Source organism: Gobius niger (assembly GCF_951799975.1).
Source record: "Gobius niger genome assembly, chromosome: 16".
Lineage (NCBI taxonomy): Eukaryota > Metazoa > Chordata > Actinopteri > Gobiiformes > Gobiidae > Gobius > Gobius niger.
In genome coordinates, this window is record NC_136867.1 from 19,058,626 (window position 1) to 19,080,503 (window position 21,878).

Here is a 21,878-nt window from a genome sequence, read left to right on the forward strand (position 1 = left end):
TTTCATCACTTTTTCTCATGAAGCCAACCTGGAGAAAATGTCCTCTGTTCAGGTGGGGGTTAAGAGATTAAACATAAGAATATTTTGTCTGGCATATTCTTGTGCCCCAAGCCTGCATAAATACAGTGTTAAATGTGTTGTCAGGTTAACATGCAGAAGCTACATTTATTATTGTTTATGTTGTGAAAATGTAGCAATCTCATATTCGGCTGAAATCTTGCATAGTTTAAAGTACAGGGTTTCCACATAACAGGGCATTAAAGCCATTAAAAGACATTCATGAATTTTGCCTAAATCAAGGCCTTAAATGTCATTAAATTCATTGGAAAATTATGATATCGCTCAACAATTTTTACTGTATAAGTTTGAAAATACCTTAAAATGATACAGTTTTGGCTGAAATTGACTTTTTTTTGCTCAAAAGTTTTCTTTCTCTGAAAATATGAAATATGCTGTATTTTTTCTTTCTTGCGGGAATTATTATTTTTCATTCATGAATGCCGGGATTATCCCTCATCCACTACGCACCTGTCTTAAGTAATTGATGTGCGTGTGTTTCTCCTATTTGATCCGCTTGTGGCATTAAAATATAGTACTTAGGCATTGAAAAGCATTACATTTGCTTCTGCCGGTATAAACCCTGTACTATCATTCAGCAAATTACCTATAATGGTAATAATTGTTGCAAAACAGGCATTAATGTCATATTAAAATCATGCTATTGTGATGTCGGACACAGGCCACATGGTCCATAGGGCAAAATGCTATCATTAATATTGTTGTAGTTGTCTTATATACAGTACGTATGGTGCTATAAAAACCTCCATAGCTTCGCCTTCTCTTGTATTAAACAGTCAATTATATTTTTACACCGAAACTGAATATTTACATCTACAATCTTGCAGGAGGGAATCACCCGCATCGGACCTCAGGACCAGTTTGGAGCAACAGACATAGGTATTAGTATAAACCCATTTTCTCTCATACATCTAATATTCATAAGCAAACGTTATTGTATGTACACAGATATAATGTATGCAAATCCGCAAAGCTTCTTAAGAAGCACATGTTACAGCTGAGCATATATAAAGCAAACCGGCAGATTTAGATTAAACATGCTGCATTAACTGTAGATTATGCAGGGGGAAAATCATGTTCTTTAGCTTTTTCAGAGAAGGGGGAAATCAATTAGAAGGATGCATTTTACAAAGTTGCAGTACAGAGCTCAGAAGAGGGCGACTGTGCTCAACCAACAGCAATGTCACTTTAATAATTTACTATTTAAGTTGAAGCTTATCTTAAACCTGTCTTTCTGTACAATATGACTGACTTTGTGTATCTTGTGTAGTGTTGCCGGCCGATGCGAGTTGTGAGATTGAAAACCGCAGAGGTGTGGTGACTCTGCGTCCGATCCCCGGCTGCGTGTGTCTGCTGAACGACAGAGAGGTCGCCGAGCCCTGCAGACTGGCTCAAGGTCAGTGCAAATCCCCCACAAATCAGTCCACAAACACAGACTATATCTCTGTACATTTGCGCCGCCTCATAAACGTCATGCACAGAGCAAAGAGTGACCGAGAGGAGACAAAAGTTTAGTTTGAGATTATGTGAGGCTTAAAAACCCGAGACAGTAATGTAGAAGTTGCAGCCCTTGATATTTTACTTTCAAGATTGTTTTCTGTTGTTACTAATCATAATCTTTAGTTATTGGTTAGGCTTATTTGATATAATATTCTCACCTTCCTTTCCAGTTTCTCCCAAAAATAACTATTTTGCTTCATTCTCATAGTTTTCAGTAATCTTGTACACTTTGAATTGTTTCTTCCTCTACTGCTGAAGTGATCTCTATTTCCTGGATTTTATTGTGTCATAGATACATTGTTAAATCCCACAAAACATCAATTGAGCCCTTCTGCTCTTAAACTCTTTATTATGGCGGCATGGATTTGTTACTTAACTGCCACCTATGGGTTAGGGTTAGCAATAACTTACATCCAAATCTCAAAGCGTATTGACTGGAGAGCTGTGGTTGTGGTACCTAATTTGAAAGCCAAGACCTTCTTGTTTCTAAAAATATGAGTGAGATCTGTGTGAGTGAAACACAATTTGCTTTACATTTTCTGTTCTTAACCCTCATTTTATCCTGATAAAACCTTAACTAACCCTAACCCTAGCCCCCTGATCAGAGGGGACGGCAGGTAATAGGTTAACCTGCCATTGTGTAAAAACGGAGGCTCACATACTATTTTTAGCTGCTTTAATTGTCCCTGTTGCCAGCAGAGGGCGCTCCATCTAAACTTTAAACCAAAAACCAACTAAGCTGTTGGTCAGGTGTCGGCAAGTTTGTGTCAAGGAGGGACTTTTTTCTTTCATTTCCAAACGCCAAGGGCTGAAACTCACAATTATAGCCCAAAGTAAAGCCTATTATTTCTACAAATATAAGTTTTGCACATAATATATGACCTAATGCTGTGTTTTGCTGGGAAATGTGAAAAATATTGACAGTATTTTCCACATTTTAGAGTTTTTCACTTATTTGGTCTCTGATTTATGAATAAGTATTTCTTCAAAATTCTCTTGGGGGCCAAAGGTTTTTTCTACAACCACTCACATGTCCACAATTTTCTATATGTTTAATATAAACTATAATTGAACAGCTCTACGTTGCACAGTAATTGTATGTTGTACGTTTCTATCTGTAATATCCAACCTCAAATGTCATGAGTCTCTTACATACATAGTATCTATATTCTCCAGCCCGACTCCAAATGTATTGCTCAGCTTTCTTGACATTTGCAAAAGTTGATGGAGTCAAGTGTGTCCAACTCTATCATTGACCTGCATTTTCCATATAGGTCAGTGCTTTTCTGTCACAGTGAACAGGCTTCTCGATGATACAAACACACACAGACACACGCTTTACTTACACAAACCCTCACAGCCCTTGTCCTCAGCTCACTCTGCGCCGCACAGTTAAAGGATGCGCACAGCTTGTGATGACTGCTGCCTCTGTGTCTCCAGGGGCTGTGATCACCTTGGGAGGAGTGCATAAGCTACGCTTCAACCACCCAGCCGAGGCGGCCCTCCTCCGGGAGCGCAGACGGGTAGGTGCTGCTTGGCTGGGAATGGAAATTACGCACTTGGAGGAGATGATGGCAACACAGATAGCAACAGATGTGGTTCTCAGACCGGGGCATGCAAATTTGAACCTAAAGTTTATGCACTTTTCTGAATATTGATTGAGAATTTGATTGAATTTAATTTAATTCAGTTTATTGAAGAGGTTAGTGGACAGATGAATGAAAGTGGAAATATTTGTTTTCAATTATATCCTAGTTGACATAATTATATCCTATAATGTCACTGTTTGTGTGTCCAGACCAGTGAAAATGGCCTGACCTGCTCCTATAATGATCTTCGCAGCCTGAATTCAGATGACAGGTAAGAAGTGGTAGTTGCCATGGTAATGGTAATAGTAATAACCAATTTAAATGAACTAATTACCATTTTTAGTTTTGCAAATTTTCTGAAATAGTTTTATTCGTACTTTGTAATATTGAAGCAACTTCAAACGGAAACTACCTTTGTCTTTCTAAATAGGAGACAATTTTTCAAGTAAAGGCTGCAGTTTATTTCAATTAGACCAACTGTTAAAATATTCTTTAACCTATAACCCTCCGCTTTAACTTAGCGAATTTTCTCCAGTTCAGCTTTACCCAAATCTAAAAGGTTGTAGACTATAGGCCAGAATAATGCCTCATTTGAAAGCTAAGACTGACAAAACTGATCTCTGTAAACAAATCTTTTTCTGTGCGTTGTTTGCCATGTTGTCGTCACTTTTTTCACGTTCTCATTTTTTTTTTTTTTTTACACTTTCTTGTTTCTCTTTTGTTGCTTTTTTGTTGTGTTTTGGTCACAACTTTGCCACTTTCTTGTTGAGTTTTTGCTTCTTTTTTGCTGCACTTTCACCGTTTTTTTTTTAGTTCTTTTCACATTTTTGTTGCCTTTTGTCAGTTTTTAGTTGCATTTTCATCATTGTTTTCTTCTTGTTTTTGTCGCTGTTTTGATGCTGCATTCAGGAAGCTTTTTGATTTGGGTAAAGCCAAACTTGAGGAAAATGTGCTTGGTTCAGGCGGGGGTTAAGAGGTTAAAGATTCCCTTTTATTTGTGATTAAGTAATTGCTCCCTGGGCATAAAGGCCTGAGTCTAAAAATACTCCTCACCGAATACCTACTGGACAGTTTCCTAGTTACCATTTAGACGCAGACACCAAAATCAAGAAGCTGGTTTCCTCTTACTTTTCAGCGCGACACTTTTGTCTTCCAAACTATTCATATTTGAGACTTCAGATCATGACTCTTTCATCATCTTTTCTTACATGTGGCGTCTCATCCTGGATTATTTTTTGTGATTCTTTTAAAGTGTCAGAGACGTAGAGCCTGAAGGGCAGCGGGACGCCAGCCTCTCCCCCGGTGAGGAGCACAGTGCCAGGCAGAGAGTGGAGGAGCAGCAGCGTCGCGTTGAGAGTCTGCGCCGAGAAATCCACAGCGAACAGAGACGAGCCGACAGAGACCTGGAGAGAGAGCAGGCTCATCTCCGACTGCAGCACAACGACAGTATGTAGCTGATTTAAAGCCTCCTTTCTAGTCTCACTGCTCAATATTTTCAGTTTTGAACAACTTTTATACCTAAGATCAATGCATTATATCCTCTAACTATTCTCAGTTTGCTTTTTTGTGCTTTTAACCAAAATATATAGTCACGTACTCTATTCTATTCATACTCTCTCATACTCATCGAACTTCTCTGCAAGTATTGGACAACACATTAAAAACTTGAATTCACTAATGCAATTCTATAAAGGAAAAACTGCTTTAAGAGAGTTTCAAATTAACATTATCTGTATAAATAAAATGAAACGCACACAGTAAATCTGTTCTGACACAGTTTTCTTATTTGTTTCTCCACAGTCCAGCAATGGATCTTGTCAGAAAATCAACGTCTGACCGGCGCTGAGCAAAAAGCCACTCAAGAGTTCGGCGTCCAAACAGACCTCGCCCTCAGCCCCCTCCTTGAGCGAGTTACTTGTGAGATATTCAAAGACGATAACGGCCTGCCAAACAAGCCTCCGCCGCAAATCGCCAGGGCCCGAAAGAAGACTGTCCAGGAGGAGTTACTGAAACAGTATTCCCTTCGTCGCACCGAAAGCCGCATCAGGAGAAAGAGACTGGTTTATCAGCTGGAGAGAATCGGTCGTAAGCGGTTGTTGCTGGAAGCGAAGAGGGAGCTGCAGCGTTTGGAGATGGCCTTACCTCCCGGGTCGGACGGCCCCGCGTCGCCTGAGCTGGGGTCCCCCTCGAAACGGAACGAGTCGAACTTTGGCTCCAGACGGCATTCGTTCTCAGCGGATATACTGTCCCGCCTTTACCCCCAGCACACGCCCATCTACAAGTAGGTGACTTAGATCCCTAGCCGCTCTGTCGGTGAAAAGGGTTCTTTTATATGCATAGAGTTGGGCATTTTCCATTCTAGTTTGATTTAGTGAGGGCAGAACAATTGACAGCTGAATAAATGAAGCCTGAATTCATTTGGACAGATATTGGGAGCTTTATTAACTTACACAAAAGAAAATAACTTAGGTGCAATTCGAACACAGGCAACTCATTTCAGACTTCATTACAATTAATTTATCACACACGTCCAATGGTATGGCAGTGTCTGTGGGTCAACATAGTCTTTGATTGGCATTAGCTCCATTCATGGTGGGTGAATAGTAGGGCTGGGTACTGTTAAATCTTTTTCGATACCGGTACTGAACGGTCATTTTTCCGATACCTATGCTAAATTATTTGTCATATAGAACTATAAAACAGTTTTCCTTCCATTTGATTTATTTTGAGTTGAAACAACCAAGAAACTTCCTTTAACGACAAAAGGGTGAAAAAACACTTTTCAAGTTTTTCTTATTTTTTCCCCCCCAAATGTTCCATATTTCCCCCTAAATTTCCCCCAAATTTTTCAATTTTTCTATATGTTTTTTTCCCAACTTTTTCTCAAATTTAATTTTTTTCCACAATTTTGCCTCAAATTTTCCCTGTTTTTTTTCTTTTCAGGTTTTTTCTTTTTTTTTTTTCAAATTCAACCCATTTTTTTTTCTCAATTTTTTCCACTGTTTTCAAATATTATAATTTTTTCTTTGAAATTCTGATGGCCAATAGCATCAAAACTTGATTATAAGAATTTTTTATTTCTTTTCGGTACCTGCTTTTGATACTTTATTATACTATATTTCAATACCATTAGTACCTAAACTTTTTTTTTTAATACCAAACTGGTCATATTTAACGGTGCCCAGCCCTAATGAACAGTAGATCCAATGTCATGGTCCTAATGTTAGTTTTCATTATAACAGTATAATTCTTCTTCTTTATGTTTTAACAGGCACTTCCTGAAGAGAAACCGCTCGACAGATCTTTCCTGTAACTCTGCGTCGTCCCCCACAGACAGCGGAGACTGGGTTTCCGATGAGTGTCTTCCACGAGAGAGGACTCAGAGCTGTTCAGCCGTTTTCCCGAGAGAAAACAAATTTAGCCCGAGCCGAGGCAGCTCCACTGAAAACGTCACGCAGATTCCCAAACAGGAGTCCCGCCATACTTCACTGTCCCCCTCCTCAGATCGCCCAGAAAGGAAACCGCTACTACCAAATAGAGACTTGACTTTCAAAAACAGGTCAAATCAAAAGTCACTTGTCCTCGTAAAGTCGCCAACTGATACGAAAGTCCAGGCAATGAGCAAAGAAAACTCACAATCGTCAATAATCAAAGGAGTGATGCTAAACAGAAGAGATTTGGATGCCAGAACTCCATTGCATCAACACAAAAATGGAGGTGGAGGTATTAAGCAAGCTTTTACGGGATTAAGGTTAAAAAGCGCCCTGTCCAAAGTGTTCAAAAAGCCGCCTTTAGGAGCAACAAGAAGCCACAAACCGTTGGGACGACTTGAGGGAAAGTTTCACTGGAGAAAAGAAAAGCGGGAGAAAGATTTCAAAGCAAGACAAAATAAATGCACAATAAAAAACGCTTTTTCGTGTGAAGAGCTTGACCAAAGAACGGTGGTGAGAGATATTCACAAAAGGCGATGGCACAGCACAGAAAATGTGTACAAAACTTGGAAGTGGGTGGAGAAGCAGCAGGGTCTGTCCGGATGGGAAGAAGAGGAGGATGAGGAGGAAAAGGACGGCGGGTATTCGGATTGTGAAAGCATGTTTTCGCTCGATTCTCTGTCTTCAGCCTATGCAACGGCTTTAGCAGAACAGCTAAAGCACGAAGAAGAAGAAGCTCAAAGTGATTCAAGCGAAGACAGTGAAATGTCCAGGGACTCTTTGGCGGTAGAGGCTAATAAAGAGTCCTTCGAAGTTCAGAGAAACATCGTAGCACCATCTTACGCGTTAGTGAAAGATGATTTCATTTCAGTGGCGTTCAATAAAAACAGTTTGAAAGCTCAGGTAACGCCAGTAGAGGCATATTGGAGTCAAGAAGGTGCCCAAAAGACACAACAAGATGACAGTGTCCAACAAGTTAAGCACAGTCTAGTCGCTCATCCAAAAATAAAAAACACAAGTCACAAAATGTCTGGCAATGCCCCACAATCCTTTAGCAGTTGCAGTTTTAGAGAGCAAGACAATCAGCTTGCACTCACAGATGCCTGGTCATCCACTGAAGGAGCGGATAGTCCCAGGATTCCAAGAGATTCCCGATGCTTCGAAAGGCGGATGACGTTTGGAGGGGTAGACAGGAGCAGTAGCGACAGCTCGGTAAGCTTGAACACAACTAGTGGATCAACAAACTCTACAGAGACTGAGATCGTAACAACGGAACAAAGCACTGAACTGGCAGAATTGAAAGCGTCTAGTAGTTGCAATGCAGAACTAAGTGGTCAGTCAACGCTCATGGAAAAAGCTGCAGAGAAAATCGACAGGAAAGGCCACGATTCTCAAGCTTGTCTCCCTGCCGCTACTGCCACACAAATGTCAAAAGTCGAATCGCTTAAGGTGATAACGGCGAAACAGAAAGTGGTGACAGCTGACATTACAGAAGCGACTTCGAGTTGTCAAACTGCGCCAGGAAGCCAGGGGCAAATATTGAACACTGTTACAGCAGAGGTGTTTAACTCCTGTGACAACGGAGGCCTGTGTGTTAAAGAGAACTGCCCAGAAAAGTGTAAAAATCAATTTGAAAACGCCAAAGAGAGCCCTTATATGTGTCAAGTTGTTTTCAATAAAGGTGAGACCAAAGACACTGAGCAGCCGGAGCTTGTGAAATGGACTTGTAAAAATGCCAGGAAGAGGAACAATGACCAAGACGACTTAACGGGAAGTTTGAAAATTCCCAAAAGGAGCAACAGCGAAGAGTTGGAGACGGATTGTGCTACACCTGCAAACAGTCAGGAGCATGTATATCTTTGTGATAAAAGCAACGCTAAAGACTTCAAAGATACGGGGAGGCCTATCTACGGGTTTGCTGACAATATGGAACCAGATGCTATGACTTTAACAGCATTAGTCGACCATAAAAGTACTAAGGTCAATAGCTCTGAGCATTCTAGCGCCTCTATGGGGGTGACGAAGCGGAAAACTGCTTCAGGAAAGAAAGTAGAAGCTCAAAATGTAGAGCCCCAGACTGAAGTAAGGCAATATCTTCAAAATAAAAATCACATTTGTCAATCAGAGGCGATATGCAGTGCCATTGACCTGAGGATCTCTGAAGTGGTGAATGAGCACATGAACTCATCATTCGCAGGACTAAATGGAGACAAAAAGAGCAAAAGTGTGAATGCATTGGCAGCCAAATTCACATGCAATGTCGGGTGCTGCTGTAACCAAAGACAAATAGGCAAAAATAATGCTCAAGGAGGTCAAGAAACTCTGGCCTTAGATGGTACAAGTAAAACGTTTGAACAAAGGAGAAGCAAAGAACTGAAAGATACTGGTTTGAAATACTCTACTGGTAATATCAGTGAAACATCACAGTCAAGCCACTTTGCTGTAACCACGACTCGTACTACACCGAAAATGGGCAGAGATGTAGTTGTTCAAAGAGGTTATGACGCACAGAAACTTAAAGAACGTACTATTTTCAATCAAAGTCTTGTTCAAAACCCCTCTGAAATGCGCTGCACTGTAGGCAATTCAAAGGCAAAGTCTGTCTGCACTGAAGCTAAAGATGTCACAGAACCAGCGGCATTCATGAGCTGCCAATCACGCAAACCAACTTCGCCTTCGAGGATGATTCAACAATTTCAGAATCTTTCTCACGTTTGCGAAGACGTAAAATCGCTCCCAAATGATCATCATGTTTCCACTAGTGACAATGGAGCTGTTGGCGAAATCGAAAGCTTGCATTGTGCAAAAAAAGAGGTGGAAAAATGCCCAGAAATGACAAATAATTTGGGTCAGAATTGCCTGGCTCATCTGAATAACAAAAGCCCACCAAAATTATGCCGCAGTCAGGCTTGTCCCAGTTTGAATTCAGTGTCCAAAAATGCAACATTAACTGAACGATGCACAGTGCAAACTCTGGAGAGAAAAAGTTTACGAAATGGTCACAGTGATGAATGCTTTGTGCTGAGTGAACTGGTTCCAGCTGCTTTATCGCCCAAAAAAGTGAAATCTAAAAGAATTCGAAGGTCCACAAGGCAGTCTCATCCAATGTCCTCGGACTCCTCCGTCAAATCCTCAGACGATGAAGATGGTCAAACTAATGGAGCGGTTGAAAGGAGACTTTGCACCTCAGCAACGTTGAACAATGACAGTACAAAGGTGATTGAAAAGGCTAAGTTGAAGACGCTTTCCCCTGAGTTTCATGCTAAAACAAAGCCTAACTGTGGCCAGAAGAGGCTTTCCCTGTCCCCCAAACTCTTACAACAACAAACGATTGAAAATGCAAAGAACTGTGATCAGCAGCGGAGACTTGAGTCGCCCATGCATTTTGCCTCAAGCGACATCAACCCCTACGTTCACCAATGGCAAGACGATGACACAAACGATAACTACAAGACGGCTACTTTTGGGAGCGCGGCTAATCTGTCCTGCAAATCCCCGCTTTTAAACAGCGCGGAGAAACGTATTACAAGATGCCTGAGCGTGGACAACGGTTTGAACAGGCAAAATTCCCCCTTTAATTCTCATCTGAGCGCCTACGCTACCAACAAGGGGCTGTCCAGCACGCTGAGCAGTGTGGAAGACGATCGACAGCCACTGGAACAGCCTGACGCGGATATTCACGCACAGTTGGCCAGTCTCAAAATCAACACCACTTTGTCGAGTAATAACAACGGTCCAAGTGGAAATACCTCTAGCCACGATGAAATAATGTTTGTTTACTCATCTGAGCAGGAGTCCCAAGCAAGAGCCAAATCCCAGAGACGCCGGACGTGTGAGCACAGCACTCAAACTGACAAACAAGCGAATTCGGATAGCAATAACAACAGCCTAAAGAGGAAAAATAGGCACCAAAGAAGCAACACAGACGGGCCGGCGACGCAGCGAAGCAAAATAAATATTAAAGACTCACTGACTTGGGCCAGCATGGAAAGCATGTCCGCGCATATCTCTAAACTGATAGACAGCACCTCTGACTTGCTTGGGGACGTGCAGGGGATGAGGAACGGGGAAGTCCGCAAGTCGAATAAAAGCGGCAACTTTTCAAATGTTAGTCACAGGTCAGCGGAGTCTAAAGACACTAAAGATGACGCGACTCAAACGGCAGTGAGTGTAGCTATTCAAACAGAGAGCGAAAGAGAAAACTCAATTTCGCAAGTCAATGTCATCGTCAAAGTGATCGGTTCAGAGGTGATCGCTGCATCGCCCGACATTGATATAGTGCGTGTGGTGAAAAGTGTAGATGACAAAGCTTCAAGTGTGTCTGAAATCGAGATAAGATCTGCCGGAGTAGAAAGATCCCAATCACAGGCGGAACCTTCCCCGGCCTCCGCTATCAAAACCGCAAGTGCTGAATGTCAACGGCGCGCAAAACCGTCTCCTTCTAAAGGCTCAAAGCAGCAGAGTTCGCCCGAGGCGCCGTGCCACAAGAGTGATAAAAGTGCTCACAGAAAAACGCCGCAAAATCAGAGCTATTCTCCAAAGAGTGACCTATGGAGCACTTCAAAAGAAAAAGCCACTTACACAGACCGCGCATTATCTCCCATTGTCACAGTAGGAACCAGATTATCTGTAAAGCACAAAGGAGAAGTGTCCACGGCGAGATACCAGGACAGAAATACAAGCAATAAAAATGTTACGGAGTGTAGAAAACTGCAGGAGGAGGATGCCCAAGACTGTGAGCTCTCTTCCAATGCAACTTATGAATCGATTGGGAGTGAAATAGCTTGTTCAAAATTGTCAGACAATTGCCCTAATTCAACAATAGAAGGATGTTCTTACAATGTCTGGGGACTTGCTTGCAATAGCCAAGTTCACTCAAGCTCTTTGCAAGGGATTAATCGAAAAATAACTGATGCAACGCAAATGCCCGCTATGCAGAGCAACGTGTCCGACATTTTGAAGCACAGTGATGAACAGAGGCAGCTGGATAAAAGACAAAACAATCTGAAGCATTATGACAATTTTGCTTTGCGTTTCTACAATAAGCATCTATGTGAAGAGACAGAGCAAGACACGGTGTCCCCAGCACTAAGCGAATGCAATACGGACATCCTTGTCAATATTGAACCCCTAAGAGATGCATCCCCACTTCACGACGTCCTGAAGATGCCTGAGGACTTGCCCATGCACAATAAGTTCAAAAACTGGTCCGGCATCAACCATGGATCAACAACAAACTTGAGTATTCCTAACAAATCAGCCTGGCAGGACTGCGGAAAGAGCAGAAGCTGTGATTTGAGAGACGTCGATAATTACAGCACCAATATGGAGTCTCACGGTCCAAGTGACAGGAAATTTAGAGAGATACAGAGATTGAGGCTGGAGCGAGAGGAGGTGATGGCGTCAGTGAGTCTGAGCATGAACCCGGCCCCTCTCACTGTGGAGCTGACGGAGGCTAAGCTGCATTACGGCCTGGGACAGACAGACACGCTGCTGAAGATGCTGTCCCCGAGATCCAGGGAGGAGAAGGAGCAGCGCCCACCTGCTGCGCCCACCAAAGAGCAGCTATATGATCGGTGAGAATATTTTTAGGAATAAGGTTGCTTGATATCACAAATGTTGTTAAAACTTGTGTGTATTCCAAACCTCTAGCTCCTCTAGTTCTTGTATTGTATCTTTATAGTGCCCTTTAAAATGACTGTATTTTATTGGGGATCCACATGTTTTTGGACTAGGCTCTATCAATAGTGCAATAAAAAAAAAACTGTCTCCTCTTTTGTCGTTCCATATAGCCATCGTAAAAGCATCGAGGGCCTGAGGCGGGAGAGGGAAGCGCGTCTCCAAAGTTACCGTCGCACTCGCAGTTTAAGTCCCAGTAAAACCCTCAGCTCGCCTCCTCCAATGGATGGTCACACCTCCAAAACTGCTTCCGCCCCCTGCGAACGCAAGCACCAGCTCCGCCAAGAGGTCACTGAAAGCACCAGGCAAGTCAACCAAACCATTAAACCCATATTATCAGAAAATCTATCTACATTACTCCGGCAACTGAATGCTTTTTCATAATAATTTGTTGTAAAACTGCTTTTCTCTCTTCAACCTTTTCTGATTTATAAATATTCATTCATGCTCTTTTACTGCTCAATTGTGCTGAAATCTCTCTTCTTTGTGCCCCAGGAGTTTGTGCATATTTGCGCTTCTATTACCAAATAATTTCCCTTGTGGGTTACTGCAGTTCCTTTAATATGAACCATCTTTGCTTTGCTTTTGTCTGTACCAGAATCCCCGACCTGGCCAGGGGAGAAGGTCACTGCCCCTCTGATATCGAGCAGCTGTTGCGGGACTACAGCCGGGCGCGTAACGAGGCGCGGTCAGAGATCGCCAAGGCCCGAGAGCGGCTCAGAGAGAGGACGGAGCGGGAGAAGAGGAGGATACTGCAACAGGCACTGTCCCAGGACGCTAAGGTCAGGCTGGGTCTCTCATCCAACATGTGCTTACTTTTTGTGTTGAATAATCGTGGTCAGATAAGGTTTGAATATTATTGGTTGAATCTCATGTTGATGTTTTCTATTCTGTTTTTAAGTGTAGTTGTAAAGTGCTATAAAACTAAATGTATTTATTGAACTGATTTTACTTTTCAGTTGCAACCATTTCCTGCTAATTGTTTTGTGCTTAATTGGGTGAATATTGGTTTGACAGGACGACCCGAGGCACAGGACTCGAGTCAGTAACAGCACGTTATGCACTGGCTCCAGTCTGAGCCTCTCCTCTGGACCCACCTCTGGATACAACAGTGGCAACACACAGCTCCAGCTCAGCAACACATCCATACACGCACAGGTTAGCAGACAATTTCTTACTGTATATACTGTATTTTACATACAACATGGATTGAATGGTTGTTTTATTTCCTATACTTTTACATTTCCCAGCATGAGGAGCTGAAAAGTCCCCAAGGTGTGCAAAACCAAAGAGTGTGGCTTTCTGTACAAGGTAAAAACTATGTTTCCCAACAGTCATTAGGCTACATACAGAACATATATACATATAGTTGTGCTCAAAGGTTTACATACCCTGGTAGAATTTCATCATAGGCGATCACTGACCTTGTTTATAACAAAAAAAGTGCACGATACTGTGAAATATGGAGGTGGTTCGCTGATACGACTGGCTCCAGGAGAATAAAGTGACAGTCATCTCTGTCTCCTTACCTCAATATCATTGAACCACTGTGGAGCGATCTCAAACAAGCAGTTCATGCAAGACAGCCCAGGAACTTACAGGAACTGGAGGCTTTTTGCCAAGAAGAATGGGCCGCTTTACCATTAGAAAAAATAAAGAACCTCATCGACAACTACCACAAAAGACTCACACAGTATTAAAAACTGGGTTATGTAAACTTTTGATCAGGGTCATTTTGGTACTTTCTTTTTTCATTATGATTTAAAAATAGCAAACTTGGTTGTTTGAGCATAAATAGCTTCACACAACCACTAACTGTGATTGAAAAAAATAATCATTTTGTGTTGTCTTTTATATTCTTATATATTCTGCCAGGGTATGTAAACCTTTGAGCACAACTGTGTATATACAGTATTGGTTTTATAAAATGATAAGGTTAAGGTGATGGGCACTAATGGGAGACATTGCATCTGAGCTAAAGAAATAAAGAATATAATCTTGTGTTCACTGTTCTTTTGAGTGTGTATATTTGAACATTTTTATATTTTTAGATGTCCGCCTTGATCGTCCACTCTCAGGGTTTGAGCCCATAATGACCTCTTCTCCATCGGTCCCCGCTTTCTCACAGCATCGAGCGGCATCTTTTTGCTCCTCATCCTCCACCTGCACCTACAACTATCAGGAGATCACCTGCGCTCTCCTCCGGCGCGCTCTGGCCGAGGTATGTGGACCGCAGATAACCGCTTATCTGATCCAAACATCACAGGGAATCTGAGATGTATGACACTACGTACATCAAATATCATTGGATGCATTTTTGACACATATGGAAGAGTGTGCAAAAATATGGGAGGAAAACGCTGTTAGCAAGTGTTACGATAGGGGGGGACACAAATTTAGATATGTTTCTTTTATTTCTTCTTTTAGAGTTTTTTTTTTAAGATGTTAGGTCAAAAGGAACAACAAAAGTAAGAACTGAAAGGTGGACATGGTGAGCTGGCCAAAAATAAAACCCATATATCGAGGCCCAAAAATATTTTAATAACAAATGGAAAAACATAATTATAAAACTAATAGCGAAAACTAGAAAAAGTAGCAAAAATAGACAAAAAGAAAACATAGGCAAAAATAACAGAAATACAGCATAACAGCAAGTACAGCAAATGGGGATCCTAATAAATAAACAAGTCAATACACAAATGTAATTTAATCCTGCTCCTCCTGGGTTCTACATACAGTATGTACCATGGTGAGTTAGAACCTGTGCCTTGACAGAGGTCATTTATACTCTGCCACACTGGTCCGTGTTTACATCTTTGATTTTGCACAATGCTATGATTATTTTTATTGTCTCCACAGGTGCGACTTGCGTCTGCAGGGGACCTCGGTAACTTGCTGACTGGAAAGGTCACTGCCGGCTGGAGGTAAGCTAATTTATCGTCCACAAAACTATTATTTTCCTCTGCCCTTGAAATGACAAACTTGTACTTGTACATCTTAGGTATGAAGGAGAGGAGCGAGGGGTTCATGCCTTCTACAAGCCCTCCTCTATCCCGTCTGTGCACAGTTTTCTGGGGGTAGCAGACTTGCACAGACCCCTGGACAGCCTGTGGACACTGATTTGCCAAGTATCCAAAAGCCATATGTTTAACCAGGCGGTCCGTTCTGTGTGGACTCGACCACTAGATGACAGCACTCAGCTGGGTAAGCCTCTTCACTCTAACAACCTATATTACACTTAAGTGCATTTTGTGTCTACTATAGCCTTGTGTGTGAGTAAATAGAAGAGCTTTTTTGATGTCGCTGCAAATCTATTTACGTTTTTTCAAAGCATTTTGGGCATTCACCTCATACCACGCATCTGCACATTAGCTATCTATAGCATTACAGAACAAAGCTATTCATCAAAGCACAGTCACACCTGCTCTATGTTGTAGTTCATTTTTCTATCTTCCTACTCTTATTCAGGTTTCTCTCTTTGAGTTATGAACCACTTGAGCGTAGCAATAATTCGCAACTGTTAAATCTATTGACACGACGCAGTGACAGTAAAGTAATACCACAGTAAATGAGTCTCAAAACAGGAGCTAAAGTATCTCTGAACTTCTACAATCTATGCCAAGTCTAAAAAAATCAACGTAGCAGGAAATAGCAAACAAAGACTAAAACTGAACTTGAAATACAGTAAAATAATATTGCCGTACAGCATATACAGCATATAATTCACTGTTTTCCAGCTTGTTCTTATGTCTAACACAATGTACCTATGTTCCTCTCCAGTGTACATACTCACTGATCCGTCCAGATGCCACCTCAGCCAGCCGCGGGACTTCTGCTGCATCAGCACCGCAGCTAAACAGGTAAAACCCACCGCACATTTACTGTGTTTACCGCAATGCTTTCATCATAAGCCTGCTCTGTGGCCCTGGAAATATGGGGAAAAGAGGCAATAAGACAGAACATTTATCCACTCAAATATTTAATTTTGATTGACATGGGTGTCACTTGATCTGAAATGAAAAGGGCACTGATGTAACAAGTCCATAATAAACATGTTGTAATAATTATATGTGCATGACTTCAAATTGACAAGAAATTGCAGTGTTTTTGACAAAGTCGCATTAGGGCTACGGTCTTGTGCATATGAAAACAAATTAATATTATAGTCAGGGCAGCAGGATGCTTACAGATCACTCACACTCAAAACTGGTCTCGGAAAGCCTTATATTTGTATGGTGTGTCTCAAACTGTGTTCATGTCCCAATGCTGTTTTCATCAACGAAGATGATAATAATATCATTCCGTTGATGCACCTTTTTTGATGATGATATATCTTAAAGGGACTATACGGAGTTAAAAAATGTTAAAATAATGTATTTTCCTCCCCCTACATGTTTCAACAATGTCCTAATGTGTAGAATGAGCCCAGACATATTTACCACAACTGCCTCTAAAATCCTGCACTGTCACTCAAAAAGGTGTTAATTCGGGTCCGAATTACCGCCATGCACGAGCTTAATATAGAAGGTGCAGTTACCCGTATGGCCTGAGGTGGCAGTAGTGAGTATAAAATGGCTAACTTGCATCTAGCCCCTTTAACGATGACGAGCTAAAAAAATAGCTCTTTGGTGACTAAAACATGATGTGACAAACAGAGCCTGTGCACAGAGTGGCAGAACACACTCGCTACACGTGACACTGAGTGGCGCCGTCAGCTCATGTGGCCTCAACCTTTCCCTCTCTCCCCGTGAGCTACTATGATCAGGGTACGTCCTCCATGGAGCGCGTCTGACAGCGATGTCACAGGGACTTCATCTTTTCTCAGGACAGTTTTAAATACCGTAGTATATGAAGACAGAAAGCTGGTGATGAGTGAATGTGCAGACGCCGCTGTTGGTAAAAAAAAATCTCGAAGCGACGATCAGAGGACGAGGAGAGCGAGCGCTTATGGGAAAAGTCTTGTTCACAATGACACTTATGCCAGAGCCTATTGTGGTGTAATCTGTTTGTCAAAACATATGTAAAGCCAGGAGATTATTTTTATTTATCCCTATTTCCAATTCATATCTAAATTTCATTTATAATGAAACTGAATTTTAGTTTCATTATAGTTTTCGTCTGACTAAAACGTGACTAAAACTAATCACATTTAGAAATGACTAAAATGTGACTAAAAGTAAAAGCATTTTCATCCAAAAGACTAAAACTAAAATTAAAATGTTTTGTCCTTTATCAGGTTTGTCCTCTTTTAGAAATACTTTACGGTAATGCTTTAGTACAGGGATGGCCAAAGATCAGTGGTCAGTGCAGTGAAACATTAAGAAAAGTTTAAATCCTGCCCCACTCCTTTATTGAGGCTTTGAACTAATTTACTTATCTATTCATTCAGTTTACACTATATCCAAGGAGTGTATCTGTATTGTCCAAAAATAGGAGTAGAATCTGTGGGCCAAAACTCAGTAAATGATGACACTCCTACAGATCCAAGGCCAGAAGAGAAAAACAGGTCAATCCAAACGATCTCCATAGTAAAACCATTACACAGAGGCAGCAGGTGATTCATTGCAGGATGTTGGTTATTTTGGACCCTCTCTGCTGTATTGACATCCCACTTGTGCATTTTACCACTGCCCACCTCAGCAGCTGACCACACACCGGCCCGTCTGCAGTGGGCGTGAATGAATCTGTTGATTTGCAGTCAGGGAGCGCGCCGCTGCCTTTGACTGATCAAAAACCTGGGCGGCCTCGGGTTATTGATGTCTTCTTCTCTTATTCTTTCTTTGTTTTAGGGCGGGTTGCACGTTTTGGCCATGCAGTCTGTGTCTGAGGAGTCTTTGCCCCGACCCAGTGTGGAGGCGGTGAGAGGGGAGATGATGCCCAGCTGCTGGATACTACAACCAGTCAAATCATCGGGGCAGGAGGTCACTAGAGTGGTGTTCCTACTACAGGTAAATGATACAGTTAGTCATAGGTCCAGGTAGACATTATTGTTCCTGTACAGATATATGTTCTCTGCATTTGACCAGTCAGATCTTGAGCTAATCTTACGTAATTAGCTGCAAGATTAGACCATTGTGCATGTTTTCGGTTGTCAAGGGAAAGCTGAGAACTGGGATTAAAGTCTGTTCCCTCACAGAGAGCCCCTGCATGGTTCAATGATAAACTTGGACATGAAAGGATAGCGAGCTACTGCACTGCCAATAAAAGCAATCAGGCATTATTATTATCGGTTGCCTCCAAGTTATAAATGGCATGTGAGTGAGTGATTGGTGGCGGTGGAGAGACCACTGACCAAAGCTGAACCACCACTGCAGAGTATGGAGAGTGAATAAATGATGCAATGTGCAAAGCTTCATATAAGCAGTGTTGGGGAGAATACTTTGAAATTATATTTAGTTACAGGATATTGAATATTTGCCTTTAAATGTATTTTGTAATGCATTCCATGACTTTGTCCAATCAGAGTACTGTATTCTGAATAATTAAAATACTTTCATTTGATTTGCATTATATTCATGCATAAATGTGGCATATTTTTAGAACATGTTGGCTAAACTTGTTGAACTGCCTGTTAGGAACTTATTTACCGTACTATTAATTAAGAATGGCAAAAAAAAAAAAAAAGCAATTTGCAAATGCCCACAGCCCAGCAGGACAAAGCTACAAAGCTTTCCCTGACGGTTTTCATATTTTCTTTCTGTTATTTAATGATTGAGTGTCGCAATGTATTTCTTTCACTTTCAGAAAGTCGCTGTATTCAAAATCCCCTGAAAATGAAAGAATAACTGTACCTTAATACAAAATGAGTATTCTAAATACATGTATTCCGTATCTCCCTAACAGTGTTGGGGGTAATGTATAATGTAAAATATATTTCTTCAGTAACTAAGGAATATAACATATTACTTATATTGCTACAGCAATACATTAGTCATTACAATTTAAGTAACTCAAGTTACAAGTGTATTTAAATGATTTGTATTGATGCAGGAATTAAAAAAAATACCATGTTAAGATTTGCAGTTACGTGTAGCTACGTCGTCAAAACAAACACAGAGAATGGGGGAAAGTGAAGGAAAAGTAAATCTTTGACTGCACTTTTGCTCAGTAGCTTTATTATATTTTTAGTTTACATTTTGTCAAAAGTAACTCAAAGTAGTGTAACTCACTTTCATTTTTGAGACAGTAATATGGAATACAAACATATTACATTTTTAAAACTGCAACGACTAATATACAATATATTACAATTTTAAAGTAACTTGCCCAACACTGTATATTAGTGCAAGGCGTTATTATTACCATAGCTGTGGAAATGGTACCTGGTCAGTACCACTGTTCCCACCCTCCTCTTTTTGACCACATGAAGCCTGAGCGTTCCATGGGATGGGCCTTTTATAAGTGGAGTTTGCATGTTCTGCAAAGGCCAGTTTACCCCACCTCCAAAAAAGGGTTGCCCATAGTTGTGCCCCGTACAGTGGGAGTGGTTCTGGCCTAACACCCCATCCGATCTACATATTTTTGATATACACGTGTTTGTACTTTGCCTTTACCAAAAGAGCTTAAGTATTGGAGAGACACAGAAGTCAAACTAAACCACTTCTTATCAAACTCATTAGTTTTGAGGATCAGCTGCTGCTTTGGAGTGTATCTAAAAGGGCTCTAGACAAAGGGCAAACTTGTCTGTGTTGTCTTGTCTGTATTTTGCCTGAACTGTGTAAATATGCATTGAACCACATTTATTCACATTTCGTTTATATATTTCTCTTCAGGTTGATCTTGGAGCTCCTTTCCTCCCGCAGCATTTGTTGAACACTGCTGCAAGAAAACAGGCAGCTGTCATCGCTGACCTTGACGCTTTTGTAGCTTTGTGAGCTCACGAAACTACTCACAAAAGCACTTAGACTGCGCTGTTTCCAAAATGGACAGTTTGACTTCTTTATTTGCACCAGAAATTACTTGACTATTTCTATTACGGAAAGCACTGTTGTCCAGACAAGTTATTTTTATACATATTATTGTATTTTTGTATATTGTACATTGTTGTTTTGCTGTCCACAATCTTATTTGTACCAAAGATTCATCAGGCAGCGAAGCATTATTATATTGTTGAGACTTGGTAGCTAATTATTCCAAAAAGGTCTATGAATTTCCCATTTTAATTTTATAGCATAATAAAACTGCTCCTGAGTTAATATGATTACAGCTCATTGAACGAACACTTCAGTAGTCTCTTATGTGGGCTGGAAAATATTACCAATATAGTTTTAAATGCCTTCCCTACGACAAACTGAGGTAAAAAACATTTGTATTTGCATAGTTTCATTTACAAGACAAACCTGCATTGAAAAACCAAAGATGTGTGAAGCTGTCGTATCGCTGTAGTTGCTTTTCGACCCCTGAAAGTTGAGTGTCCAAATCAAAGGACAGATTAGCTATTAGGCTGTCCCCGTAGTGTTAAGTGTGTTTTCTCCAAACACATACAATTAACCACTAAGCTTCTGATACAGCTTTAGTGCTTTGATGCTAGTGTTGTTTTAATGTAGCAAAACTATTATGTTTAATGTAAGCTATGACAAAGACAGTGGTGAAAAACAATGTATGTATGTAGATTGTTTTCTCCCCTTCTTAAATGGCGATAGAGGGAGGAAGCTGGAATTTAAACTGTTATCCAGAGCTTAAAGGGATATTTCAGGATTTTTGACATAGGGCCTCATTTAGTTATCCAGTGTTGTTGATTTCTGGAGATTTTTTTTGTATTATTTTTTAATTCATGCAGTCCTTATTTGAAGAGTTTAGTGGTGCTAGGCTAGTGCTAGGCTAGTGCTAGGCTAGTGCTAAGCTAGTGCTAGGCTAGAGCATGTCTATGGTAACTAGTAGCCTGCATAAAAAATCTTATCAAAATCATGGGGTCATCCGCCAAACGTTGCCATATCTGATTTGTAGAAAGCTCCTTTGTGAATTCCACATGTTGTAATGCCGACCACAGGTAAACAAACTACTGTATATCCGGTAACCTAGTAGATCACTCCGCTGCTGCGTAGCTTACAAGCTGATGCTGCTCAAATATAAGTTATTTTAAATGCAAAATGGTTATATTAAAACAATTATTCAGTCGACACAGACATTTATATGAGTAGTCTGGTGTTATAATTGATTTTCCTCAGGTGCACTGTGCTTGGGTCAGACTGTTTTTAATGCAGGCTACTAGTTACCATAGACATGCACTAGCCTAGCACTAGCCTAGCACCACTAAAGTCTTCCGGTATAAGGACTGCATGAATTAAAAAAAAAAAGCAATTAGGCCCTTTGTCAAAAATCCTGAAATATCCCTTTAATGTCACTGCAACTTTTTTTCTTTTCTTTTTTTGCAAATGAACTCTTCAGGAGGTGAATTGCTGTCACAGTACAGTGCTAAAGACAGTCACTGAACACAGAAAGTGGTTTCAAATCTTTGCCCGGTCACTCGATCCAATTTGGAAAGCTCGATCAGTATATTGAATAAATGCTCCTTCATCACTCATAATGGTGTAATCTACTGAAATACTTTGATCTTTGTACAAATCAGCTTATTTGGTCCTTACAGCAAACTTTTACAGAA

At 40.9% G+C, this 21,878-nt stretch overlaps 1 protein-coding gene across 1 annotated transcript in view; it reads left to right on the forward strand.

Moving 5' to 3' along the window:
* Positions 1–20,875, forward strand: part of stard9 (StAR-related lipid transfer (START) domain containing 9) — a 56,526-nt gene extending 35,651 nt beyond the window's left edge. The window contains exons 16-32 of the mRNA XM_079573333.1: positions 906–957; positions 1,349–1,474; positions 3,019–3,101; positions 3,377–3,438; positions 4,420–4,613; positions 4,968–5,448; positions 6,439–12,174; positions 12,391–12,582; positions 12,876–13,059; positions 13,295–13,435; positions 13,528–13,588; positions 14,329–14,498; positions 15,137–15,201; positions 15,279–15,481; positions 16,058–16,137; positions 18,067–18,225; positions 20,050–20,875. Coding sequence (XP_079429459.1) covers positions 906–957; positions 1,349–1,474; positions 3,019–3,101; positions 3,377–3,438; positions 4,420–4,613; positions 4,968–5,448; positions 6,439–12,174; positions 12,391–12,582; positions 12,876–13,059; positions 13,295–13,435; positions 13,528–13,588; positions 14,329–14,498; positions 15,137–15,201; positions 15,279–15,481; positions 16,058–16,137; positions 18,067–18,225; positions 20,050–20,151 — 8,091 coding nt within the window. The 3' untranslated portion in view covers positions 20,152–20,875. The remainder of the gene's footprint in view (positions 1–905; positions 958–1,348; positions 1,475–3,018; positions 3,102–3,376; positions 3,439–4,419; positions 4,614–4,967; positions 5,449–6,438; positions 12,175–12,390; positions 12,583–12,875; positions 13,060–13,294; positions 13,436–13,527; positions 13,589–14,328; positions 14,499–15,136; positions 15,202–15,278; positions 15,482–16,057; positions 16,138–18,066; positions 18,226–20,049) is intronic.
* The last annotated feature ends 1,003 nt before the right edge of the window (positions 20,876–21,878 follow it).